We start from the raw sequence: 12,500 nt of genomic DNA, 5'->3' as shown, positions 1-12,500 counted from the left end.
ACAAAATCCCCCCAAATACGCGCTTTTGCCCTGTCATAAGGATCTTTGGGTAGCAATTTTGGTCCGCTTGGCCAGGCTTCATCTATGTACTCAATACAAACATTACTCTCGTAGATAGATTTGCCATTGTGCAAAATTACAGGGATCAAACCACGAGGATTGATGGCAAGCCACTCTACGGATTTGTTGTAAGGATCCTGTTCTATGTATTCAAATTCCACTCCCTTCGTCAACATGGATATCCATGCCCTGTGTGCAAATGGGCAGAACCAGGCACAGTACAGCTTAGGTTTACTTGCTGCCATATTTGCCTGAAAACAAATTTAGTTTCAACTGAATTATTGATTATCGCAGCTAAGCAGGAAAATTGCTCCTATCAACAAATGAGGGGAGGGGGGAGGAAATTCTTTTTCTTCAGTCTACTTCTGATCATTGTTTACTATACAATAGTTTTCTGTGATTTTCTGCACAATTCTAGTATCATTACTCTGTCCAGTAAAGTTCTGCAATTGGAGTAATGATGTCAGTTATTTGATGAAAATTGGCATGTCACACCACATTGCAACTCTGAAATTATAAATTAAAATTTGAAACAACGAGAAAACATTTTGAAGAAATAAGAAGACATCAGAAGATAAAAAATTACTAGAAAACAAAATTTATATTTCCCGAGGTTAACCCACATATTTCATTCCAAAGCATCATTTCTTGGCATCACATGGTGTTAAAAAGTATACCCCATTCACACCAAAAAACAAACAAACAGGGGACTGTCTTTTACATAAGATTCTGGTAAGTTTTAATTTATATGCGTTGATCAGTACTAACTTTTAAGTCGTCAAAGTTCAGTACACATGATTTAACATTAAGAGAATATTTTAAACCATTTTTTTACATAAGCTTACATGTCTAAGCTTTGGTGTGAATGAGTCACAGTTGTGCCATATGAGTCAGCATAGAGACAAACAACAACAGTCACTTAAACTGATAAATCTGTAAACATTTGCAAATCAACTTCTGCCAAAAAAGGGAGAAGAATAATCTTCTATTTCCGCGGGCATGTTATGGCCTACGGCCCTAGGAAATTCAAGAAAATTCGTGTATAAGGTACCTTCCTGTGTGCGTCCCAATAGAGACCGTCCCAAAAACTTGTGCAGAAGATCGAGAGAAACCTGGTACGAGTGTCCCAGAGCACCTTGCAAGTCAATCATAACATTACGTTGCGTCATTATGTTTGGAAATAATTTTTTTTTAAAAACAACTGCTAACAGATTCCTTTCACAGAGAACTAACTGTCTTTTATTGGTGCTGCGATTTTCCTGTAAGGAGATGTTCGATGTGGCTAAGCGCCTAGAGCAGGCCAACCAGGCAGCAAACCCTAAGGAACATCTTGAAGAGGAGCACGTGAAAGCTGGACGAAACGCCGAAGTATCGTTTGCGGCGTTATTACAGGAGAAGAGCGGACTTGACAGTTCGTCCGTGTTTTGTTGCCTGCGGATTCCTGACAGATATCAAGCAAGAAAAAGAGAAATCGATGTAGTCGTAGTGAATTCCGGTGGGATTTTTTGTATCGAAGTGAAATGTTGGAGCGGGTCAGTGGCGTGTAGTGATGACAAATCAAAATGGATTCAAACGAAAACTCGACAAGTCTCGACCAACTCTTTTACAACCAGCCACATTGAACATGAAAATACTCTAACTGAAACCCAAACTAAAGCTCGTTTATTGCGAGATCATCTTAGCAGACAAGAAATTTATGTTCCTCAGAATTTCTTTCACAGCAATGTTGTATTTACTAACACAAACGTTAAGCTGGATGGCACGATTTCAAATGATCCCGCGGTAGTCCCACCGAAGGACAATAACAAATTCGTTCGAAGCTTTAGTCGCGGGTACTTGGCGAGTTTTCAAGAAGCAATTGTGCCTTCGTGGATTTCGGGAAAGCTCTCCTATACACAGTTGAACCAAATCAGAACTGCACTTGCTTCCACTGGGACATGGGATATTGTACATTTGAACGGCGGAAAGCAGTTGTACGGCGATTTCAAAGAATGCGCTGGGATTTCAATCGACCGCCAGAAGTGCGAGACGATTTTGTTTTCACATCAAAGAAGTAAAACCGTGGGAATGACGTGGGCATTGCTTGGCTATAGTCCTCAGGTGAATGTTTCGCTAGTTGAACGAGGAGGGACAGGCTGGTTGTGGAATACATACCACGCTTCTTTAAAACTGCCGTACAATACAGATCTTGTCTTTCGCATTTGCGGGGAAGAAGTGGACTCCAAGATACCAGTCAACGATATTGAACGTATATCAATCAGCATCTGAATCGAAATATCTCAAGGCTGACAGTTGTTCTTCAACACCTGCGTGACGGGCTATTTGTACGTTGCATGTAAACAACAGATGGGATTCACGCAATTTATGAGCGAATTGACTGGTGGCGAGATGGTTAATACCGAAAAACAGTGACGTACATGTTGGCTTTTAAATTATGATGCATCAGATACTGCGTCCTTTTACTGCATTTGTTATCAATAGTCATAGGAACTTTTAGCAGCTGTATGCATTGCGTAAACAATTCTTTCTCTTTGATGATTTTTATTCTCATTATTCTAAATTTGTTACCTCACAATTTCAGCTTTAAAGTTAGCTTTTCATTGCAGTGTTTTTGGTACAATTTCTTTTATAGAAGAAGTACCCACGACTTAAACTGCTTCTGGATTCAAAACTACTTAGTAAGCAATACACAATTTCATGTGTTTATTTATTTTGTAGGTTAATGATTTTTTCTGAAAAATTGCCTACCACCCTCTTTTTGTGTCTACACTTTGGATTGGTGTTTAGCAATATGGTATCTTACACCCTCCCTAAAAAAAAAAAAACCGACCACTATTTGTTATCCTCCTTTTTGTATGAGAAAGGTGAAGAAGTTCATGAACAATGTGACAACTCCTTGCCATTTGCATGAGTACCGGGTAATCTTTATTAAGAAAATTATATTTCAATTCTCCAAGAATAACAAAAACAAGCCTTATACTCCAAAAGGGAAAAATTAATTTCAAAGCACAACTGGTACCCACCACCCCTCCCAAAAATGTCTACACTACATTTTTTTTTGGGGGGGGGAGGGTGGGTGTGGGGAGAAGAGATTTAGGGTGTAGGGCAAAGGAATAAAGCAAACCATCAGCAGAACCTTGACAGAAACATGTTCTCACCAGAGAAACTTTTAATGACACTCAAAAGTGAATTATTCAGTACAAGCTGATGATGTAAGATTTTATTCAAATTTTTACTGATTGTTCTGTATGTCATGGTGCCATGACAGGTGCAAGAAAAACAATTGGTGACCATGCACAAATTTTACTGAAGTCTGGAAATAACAACATGACTATTACAGTATCTGTTGATTGAGATGAACTCTAGGCCTAGAAATGATGACAAAATTATTCCTGCTAGTTGTTGAGGATACAATTGGTGCTTTCCATTATGCCTTACCATCAGGTCCAAGACCACGTGGAACTAACCAAGGAAAAATGAAACTACCTACTTCATCAAAAGTCAATTTCCCACCAGACCGAAGCGTTCCATTTACGTTTTCAACTGAATTTCGGTTACATCACAGTGAAATGGAACAGACCGACCACCTCGAGGGTGGTCCCAACTGGACGACCTTTCAATTTGGCTTCAGCCCAAAATTTCCAGAAAGCTTGCAACTAGAATGTGTCCATGTAAACATGCTTTTTTTGTTTAAATTTCTATATCACTAAGAGAATGTCTACGACTCATTTTTAAGGGAAGCTTAAGCAAATAGGATTGTAACTAGAAGTAAACATTTTGCATTCCAGGGCAAAAATATTTATCTTTACAAGAGTCAATACACTAAGGAATACAACTGTGGTAGTATGGTCATTACGACACCAATTAGAGTGGTCAAAACCTGTCAAATACACTTTGAACTAATTGATTTACCAAACAAATAGTTCCTTATTTTGATTTGATTTTAATTAAAAGATCTAGGGATGTGAACTTGACGTGGTTTGACTGCAATCCAAGCCACAGCTGTTTTCTGTCTGTCTGATTAAAGTTTTTAAAAGAAAGATTAATGATAAAATTTCATAACTCCATGTCATCGTCATCAAATGTCACCCCGTTGACACCTGGGAGTGAGACCTAATCAACAGATTTTACTCTGTCTAACACCAGACGACTTTACTGGTCAACTGGGGGTGTCCTGTGGCACCTGAGGAGTGAATACAAGGCCGCTGCCTTAGGAAATTTTCCGGGAGCCCTTCGGGCCGCCAACATTAATAGTTAGAAGCCCAAGTCATTTTTTCAAGAGCCCAGAATTAATTAATTCCAGCTGGGATCATATTTACAAGAAAGTGAGAATGAATCAAGTAGGGCGCCCGTTTGGGCTACTTGTTCAGAAATTTGGTCGCCCACGCTCGCAAATAAGGCACCACAGGTGACTGGGCGACTGTTAGGCAGCAACCTTGGAATAGGTTAACAACTTCAACTCTGTCAATATAGATATTTGTCTTTTTAAACTTCTATACATTTACATGATAATGAAGACATGGAGTCCTCAAAACGTCATGTATTTTTATCATTTAGCTTCTTTTAAAATGTTTTAGGAAATTGATTCTTATTAGCTGATTAAAATTGCCTTGGTGTTGCTAGGTGTCGTAGCTTCTGCAAGGCTTTTCTCCAAAGCCATGAGAAAAAGTCTCCGATCAGACTGTTCCAGCCCTACTTTCAGTTAAACGGGTCTTGAAGGAGTTCCATGCAGTAAATGGAGCCGTCAACAACATCCAGTAAAATGCAATGTCACACACAAACACTGGGAGAACTTGCCATATGAGAAGCTGAAGAAATCCATTCATGAATGCTGTAGCTGCTATGCTGCTGCAAAGTGTTGGTAATTGCCTGCAAAAAAACAACATACCTCATGTGATGACATTCACAGCAAAAGAAAATTATTTTTTCCCAAACTTTCACTACAAAAATTATTGGACCATATCGATACATTCTGTCTTTAGTTTCCTGGCATGTTTCCAAGTTTGCATTTTGATTTTAGGCTGTAAATCTCAATGTAATGGAACTGAAATAAACAGATTAAATAAATAAATAAATTGTAATTTAACCATTTCAATGAAAAAGCCCAAGAAAATGAAATGTAAAAAAAAAACAAATACATAAACAACTTCTCAAAGTCTCAAGTCTGTGTGGTACACTCATGAACTACTGGTACACATTTGCATCAACACAAGCCTTAAGACTTGAAACGTTGCAACTGTTGAAAGTTAAAAGGAAAGGCGTTTGTTTCCAACCAAACAGCCACTATTTTGGTGTCACACAAGGTGAAATTCGGAAATTAAAAATACTGTATTTTTAAAAACAAAGACGCTACAGCTCTAAGACCTAATTATGTGAAAAGATTTAAATCTCACTAAATTATATTGAAGGTTGTGCAGGTAAAAATATCTCCAGGTGTCATTTTAGAATTTAATGACATCACATGAAAATGATCTTTTCCCTGTTTTTGAAGAAACAGGACATAGATCTTGACTCACCTCCATCCTCCTGTAAGCAGAAGCCACTTTAGACTGGAGACCTCCACCAATGTCATAAGGGCACAGTAAATTAGAATAATCAGACCAACCCAATAATTCCGATAAATGCACTTCATTGTAAACCTGGCAATCAGGTAATAAGGAACCAGAAGAAGACGTAAAGAAAACCGTAAATACTCCTCTGAAGGAAGGGTGACCTGAAAAACCACCAATGATATATTAGAACTTAAAAACAATTTACTTTTAACAAGAAACTTGCTACGTAAACTTGCCATGTAATTCACATGACTAATCAAATGGTAATAAGTGAAATTAGGTGATAATTTCACTCGCTTTTTGTCCAAAATCAACTAATTTCCAGAGCCTTCAGGTGAGGGAAATTATGGGTTACAAAATTAATTACCCCTGAATTTTCAAACCTGGACGCCATTTTGGCACTGTAGGAAAGTTGCCATGGCAACATTGTAATTTCACATGTGAAATTATTTTTTTATTAATGCTGAAATTTTGTGCCAAAATTAAGGAATAATAATTTGTCACCCACATTATTAACTGTAATATTTACAAAATTTGTAAATAATAACATTGGATGCAAGGATTGCATAAGAAGTGAGGAAAATGGACGTAAAGAAGAATTTTTAAATAGAGCAAGACAAGTAGGGATAATAGCACCCTGCAAGCAGAGCCTCTCTAAAACTCACCAGAGAGCGACTGAAGAAAGGCTCTGCTTGGCAGGATGGGATAATAGACAGAAAAGTACAACTCCCAATATTGCACACACTGTACAATGGAAAGGATGAAGCAAGTTTGGGATGGAGAGATCTGAGAAATGTTTCAAGGCTACGCCAAGGACTTCAGTATCCAATGTGATCAATCTCGTCCCCAGAGTCCGCTTTTCTTCTGGTCAGCAACAAGAACACGGTCTCTGGCCACTTCCATCACAGACTTCCAGCACGTCTATGCACGCTCGAAAATTTGAAACAACAGTGATTGTCAACGGTTACAAAAATGGACCTTCACTACGACTGCGCATAAATTGGAAGTGGCCAGAATCCGTGTTCTTGGTGATGACCAAAAGAAAAGCGGACTCTGGGGATGAGATTGCAATATGATGAGAATATCAGAGCAAGAAGACCAGATCTGCTACTGGATTATAGAGAAAGAAAACACTGCCTCTTGATTGGCATAGCAATAGACCACTTTCTATGTATTAAAATTCAGTCCTAAACAAAAGGCATCATCTTGAGGCTCTGGGGAATAAATATAAGGATTTGTATGAGTTTATTCCACAGAGCCTCGAGATGATGTCTTTTGTTTAGGACTGAAATTTAATATATCGAAAGTGGGCTATTCCTGGAAATAATGGGGTTATGGAAAAAGAAGACAAGATTTTTTATATCAGCCAGTGAAATTTGAAATGATGCCAATTTGGGAAATGCACAAAGTGGAGGTTATTCCAAAATTATTATTGTTGGAGGCCTTGGAGCGTGGTGACTAAGAAGATCCAAGATTGAATCAAAGATTCATTGGTGTAGAAATTTGAACTGAGTTGCTGCAAAAAATCAATCAAGAGCAATCAAGAGGGCAATACAAAACTTAACTGTAAATCACAGTAGAGTTACACAAGACCCTTGTGTTGTTAAGAGATTTATTGTATCGTTTGCACACCACTCCCAACACCAACCAACATCCACAAACTTGTCCCAACTATGGTGAGACTTGACACATGCAGCCTTAGTCCGACAACACAGAAATGCATCGTAGAGAACATTGCAGCTGCTCTTATTTTAATACAACTTCTGCATAGAATCTCTCACCTTAATAAAATCTTCTTCGATGTCAACCATTTCACTTGTGTAGTACAAAAGAGGTTGAAACACTTCTTGGTGATAGAAGAAGAACATGTACACAACTGTCAAGCGTGGAAATTCACGCAACCCCCACAAAAGGAAAATTGCACGGGTGGGATGAGCAGCCTTAAATTTAACAAATTAAAAATAAATTAGCATGTATGACTCAACAGTTTTGCTCCTAGACTGCTAGTAGTAGCTAGCAGTTCCTTTTAAGTCAGTCGAGCCACCAAATTTAGTCACGCAAGCGAGCTGAAGAGCAGAGGGGAGAATGGGGAGAGAGCGTGACTAAAGAGTGCCTTGCATGGCTAAAGGGAGCAGCTTGACTGACTTAGAATGGTCTGCTAGCAAACCTATCCATAGGTACTACGGTTTGAAAGTCATAGCTTTTATATTGCTTTGCAACTTGTCTGGACACCGCTTCAATTTCTGGAAAGAAGTGACTGAACAGGACGTTGAGAAATTCTGGTCACTGAGGGCAAGGTATTGTTGCTGATGTACTGTTAAACAACCTCTATAAATTATTCACTCAAAAGTGGATATAGTGGTTGTAAACTAATTGACACCTGAACTGCCAAGTAAGATTGTCTGGTGTTAGACAGAGTGAAATATACAGAGTCTCACTCCTGGGAGTCAATGACTTGGTAAAGGAGCAGGGGTGTTTTATTGGGTTTTAAGCCATGAGGCGAAGCCGAGTGGTTTTAGACTCAATAAAACACAACCTGCAAGCTTATTGACCAGATCAAAAAACATTCTCCAAAAAGTTTGTCCCTCTAGAGTCTGTTGAAAGGTTCAAATTATTGTCAGAGAAGAAAATTAGCATACCGTAAACACCAGCAGATAAGCCGCATCTTTTTCCCAAAAAATCGTCACTAGAAATCGGGGGTGTGGCTTATCTGCAGGAACATTTGAAAATGGAAGCTTCCAGTGTCCAGTGTCCGATCTAATGCCTGGCTGCTAAGCTACAAACGTTTCGCTCATGTTCTTGTTTTAATGCAAAAAACAACTTTTTCCAAAAACTGTGTTGACCTTCCTGTCGACAAATACCAGAAAAAGATCAATCATGTGTCAACGTTAGTAGACACAATGTTTATTATATTTAAAGTGCTAAAATTGTGGGTAAGACTTTGAAGTATTTTCCGTTTCAATGTTAATAGTGAGTTTACGTTCACTTGATGAACAGTAGATGAAGAAGACTTCTAAAGACTCAACTTTAGATTTCTTTTGATTTCTTTCAAATAACTTTTTCCAAATTTTGAGCAGCTAAATTCAGGGTGCGGCTTATCTGCGGGTGTTTACGGTACCGGTACTAGAAAACCAAGCTATAGCTGTGTACCTTATTAGACAAGTACACTTTATATAAAGAAATCTAATGAGTGTTTTATCAGTCTTTAAAGCTAATGCACGTGACATTTTACCAGTGATTTAATAGGCTGCTTTGCTCATGAAATTTTTATGCTGTCATAAAAACAATTATCATATCATAGAAATAAATATCTTTTGTGGCTTCTGTCTGTGTTGCTGTTTGTAAACAGCAAACAGATGCTGTACAGGTCTCTACAACAGTTTTAAAATTTATTTAATACTTTTAACAGTCCCAGGAGAATTATAAAAATAATTATGTAATTAGCCCGCTAAGATGTGTTACCGAGTCATACAATAACTGGATACTGCATCGTGTGCAACAAAAACACAAAAACACAAAAACTTGTTCCGGTCATGCACACAATTCTTTTAAATGCATATCTCCCCGTTAATCTGTCATGTACAAGTAGTCTTCCCTGCACTGTGACTGCCTCTTAATAGGGAGATGCCAAGTTCAATTCTTACTTGGGCTGCCTTCTCTGAGAAGAACTCTTACACGCCCACAGACAAATCGCAACTCCCCCCCCCCCCCCAAAAAAATATATATATTCCAAAGTCAGAGCAGATTCCTATACTTTGTTCTTTGAACAAAATAATAAACATAATAATTGGCTAAAATGAAAAAGACTTTGAACACACTTTCGTTAAGCACCAGGCCCCAGTTGTTCAAACGTTGGATAGCGCTATCCACTGGATAAATTACTATCCAGCGGATAAACACTAGCAAAACCAATTGAGTTATCCAGTGGATAGTGATTTATCCGGCGGATAGCGCTATCCATCGTTTGAACAGATGGGGCCAGATAACCTATTTTAACCGCTTCACTCCCAAGAGTGACACATGCATATTTTACCGTCTAACACCAGGTGATTTTAATCATCGATGGGGGCACCTCAGGACTGAAAGGATTCAGTAATTGGCACTAAAAGTTTTGGTTTGTCTAAAATGAGACTTTGATGATCCTTTGCCTCCTCAGACTGACACTTATCAATCTTACTCTGTTCAATGCCAGGCGATTTTAATCGTCAATGGGGATCGGTTTAGGGTGAATAGGTTAACAATATCTACGTCCAAAAGACATTTTTCCCTTTAACCCATTGACTCCTGGGAGAGAGACTTGACAGATTTTCCTTTGCCTAATGCCAGAATACTTACTCGTCAACTGGGGGCATCCACCAGAGGTCCCTGAGGGGTCAATGGGTTAAGGAGGCTCGAAATACCGGTACTTTCTCCTTTTTTCAAACAAATAAACATATTTTGTTCTTAGATACAGTTAGGGTAATTATATCAATACAAAATTTGGCGAGGGTATTAAGTACCCGTCATAGATTTCTCACATCACATTTTCCTCCAAAATAATGTTACCATGGCAACGCTATAAGGCATTTCTTTGAGCCTTAAAATCAAGATATATAGTCTTTTTTTGAAAAGCCGGGACGGTGAAATCTTCCCATTCAGCCTTACCAGATAATGTTAGAAATAATCTCTAAAATTTTTATAATTCAAAAAAATTTGTAGGTCAGTTTTTCAGAAAAATCAGTTTGTTTGAAAATTATGTCTCCAAATTTTTTTTTCACCTACAGAATTTTTTTAAATTTGAAAGACAAACATTTTAAATTAATCTAAGCTAACAGGAAAAAAATGAAAAAAATTCACCCTCTGGAAGCAGAGATATAAATGAGTAAAGTTGCAAAATCAGGAAAAATAAGATCATTCGAGTGGACGCACGAGTGAAGCTACAGGCCAACACAAACAGATTTAAGTGACCATTAAACCGTGTGTGTACAATTTTCGTTGTTTTCGTGAATAGGAGATGTCTATTTATAATCCATATGTATCGGAATTAGAAGAAAGGTGAGCGAAATTAGCGGTATTTGTTTATTTCTGGTGACCCACTTTGAATCGTTAGCTGATGTGAGCAACTTTTAGAATTGCGTGACTGTGTGGCTTACGTGCGCACGCTCAGCTGAAAACCCTTTCGAGCCTCCTTTAATAATGTAATCCTTAATAACATTATCATTCCACCACACAATACCCAAAAATAATAAGATACCTTATATTCCCAGAAATCTGTCGGAGATTTAACGCCCAGATTTCTCAAAGAATCAATTTCTTTGATAAGTGTTCGTCTATGGAATGAGGTGTTAATATTAAGAATCTTCTCCAAGTCGGATTCTGAGAGTGACAGCAAATTTTTTCCATCAATTTCACTTTCTTTGAAACGTTCATCATATCCCTGGCACCAGTTACCTAAGCTTCTGACCCACACGGCAACATCTAATGCAGTCCACTGTAACACAGACTTTTTGACAAGAATGTCCTTTGGTCTCGTCAACAGATTTAGCACTTGGTATGTGAACTGAAAGATTATTAAAGATGAACATTTTTGAGCTTACAAACCTAAAAAAAAGTTCCACTGTACACGAAAGAAAACAAATGAAAATTCTTCATAAAATGAATAACAAAACAAAGGAGCAGCTAAGAGAAGATATTCATGGTTATTCATTAATATCAGAAACCCATAAGGGTTGACACGTGTAACGCGCGTTCACAGCTTCCGAATATTCAGTGCTAAGTACCATATTTGGAAACCCCTCGCTCTACTTAATTTTTTCGCACGAGAACATTGGTGGTATTGCGTCACGGTGTTCTTGCAAACTGATTGGTTGAATGTTTCTCTCTTGTTGTTCCAAATATGGCACTTAGCAAATTGAATATTCAAAAGCTTGTTTCCCAGCACACAAGGGGCCGTTACACACCGTTTCAACCCTTATGGGTTTCTGTTATTATATTTAATTTGCAGGTCCTGAAAATGTGAGCACTTTAATGACGGTGCCTACTAATAATTATTCAAAGGTATTTTTAACCCGGTTTATGATTATGCAGCAAATGTAGATCTTAACAAGTGTTATTGAAATCCAAAAAGAAAATTGGGGGTAACCACGCATTTTTCAAAGATAATTGATGAATAATATTTGTAAAAGACTTTAAAATACAAAGCAATGTATGGCGTTCTTTCTGAAGTTGAAACTTAATTATCTCTCAAAAATGCATTGTGACCCCAAATGGTCTTTTTGGATACCAAGAGTAATAACTAAGATCTACTTTCTCCGGACAGTTTTAAACCACGCAAAAATATCCCTGTATTGGTAAGCATCACTGACGGGAAACCCGAGTAACTCAACATGCACAGAATGTATGCACAATAACAATGATAGGCACCGTCCTTAATTCAGATTCATTCTTGTGCACCCACTATGGAATCAAGAGTCAAACACCAAAAACAGTAATATTATTTTAACATCTGATTGGGTTAATTTCTGACATAAAAAGGTGAAGAAGAAGAAGAGGAGGAGGAGGAAGAAGAGGAAGTTGGAAAGAAGAAGAAGAAGAAGTCTGATATTTCCTTAACAATAGTTACTTTTGGAATTCCCAAGGTCAAAGGATTTAATTTTTTTCCCAAGGGTTGAGTGATTTGTTTCACAGACACTTACCATGATAATTCCAATAACAGACAGCACAATAAAAACTAACTTTGAGAGACTGAAATCCACACGCTGACGCTGTTGAGCTTGAGACGCATTTGAGTTATTACGCCTGGGATGGTTGATGTTCAGTGATTCAAACTTGGAAACTATACATTTGTAACCTGGTGAGGATTCTTGGGTGCACTGTCGTTCTGCTGCTTCTTGTGGAAAGAGGCTTTTT

General features: G+C 38.0%; 3 protein-coding genes across 4 annotated transcripts in view; 1 reads left to right on the top strand and 2 right to left on the bottom strand.

Moving 5' to 3' along the window:
- The window catches only part of LOC137971130 (uncharacterized), a 1,679-nt gene extending 496 nt beyond the window's left edge, over positions 1-1,183 (bottom strand). Inside the window, exons 1-2 of one of the 2 annotated variants that reach the window (XM_068817870.1) lie at positions 1,112-1,183; positions 1-311 (exon numbers count right to left, since the gene is read on the bottom strand). The exon at positions 1-311 is cut by the window's left edge and continues 496 nt beyond it. In XM_068817870.1, coding sequence (XP_068673971.1) covers positions 1-305 — 305 coding nt within the window. In that variant the 5' untranslated portion in view covers positions 306-311; positions 1,112-1,183. The other variant, XM_068817871.1, reaches the window with a different exon arrangement.
- Positions 1,184-1,230: 47 nt separating this feature from the next.
- On the top strand, positions 1,231-2,328 carry LOC137971127 (uncharacterized). The gene has a single exon (XM_068817865.1). The coding sequence runs from the start codon at positions 1,231-1,233 to the stop codon at positions 2,326-2,328; it is 1,098 nt and encodes a 365-aa protein (XP_068673966.1).
- The window catches only part of LOC137971126 (bifunctional apoptosis regulator-like), a 15,421-nt gene continuing 4,162 nt past the window's right edge, over positions 1,242-12,500 (bottom strand). Inside the window, exons 3-7 of the mRNA XM_068817864.1 lie at positions 12,287-12,500; positions 10,846-11,151; positions 7,394-7,552; positions 5,577-5,773; positions 1,242-4,929 (exon numbers count right to left, since the gene is read on the bottom strand). The exon at positions 12,287-12,500 is cut by the window's right edge and continues 9 nt beyond it. Coding sequence (XP_068673965.1) covers positions 4,737-4,929; positions 5,577-5,773; positions 7,394-7,552; positions 10,846-11,151; positions 12,287-12,500 — 1,069 coding nt within the window. The 3' untranslated portion in view covers positions 1,242-4,736. The remainder of the gene's footprint in view (positions 4,930-5,576; positions 5,774-7,393; positions 7,553-10,845; positions 11,152-12,286) is intronic.

The sequence above is a fragment of the Montipora foliosa genome, chromosome 9 (genome assembly GCF_036669935.1).
Source record: "Montipora foliosa isolate CH-2021 chromosome 9, ASM3666993v2, whole genome shotgun sequence".
NCBI lineage: Eukaryota > Metazoa > Cnidaria > Anthozoa > Scleractinia > Acroporidae > Montipora > Montipora foliosa.
Note: the sequence above shows the minus strand (reverse complement) of the source record. Positions and strands in the feature narration are given on the sequence as shown.

Excerpts from the sequence above, each read along its gene's own strand:
- LOC137971127 (XM_068817865.1), top strand. The coding sequence starts at position 1,231 with ATGTTTGGAAATAATTTTTTTTTAAAAACAACTGCTAACAGATTCCTT.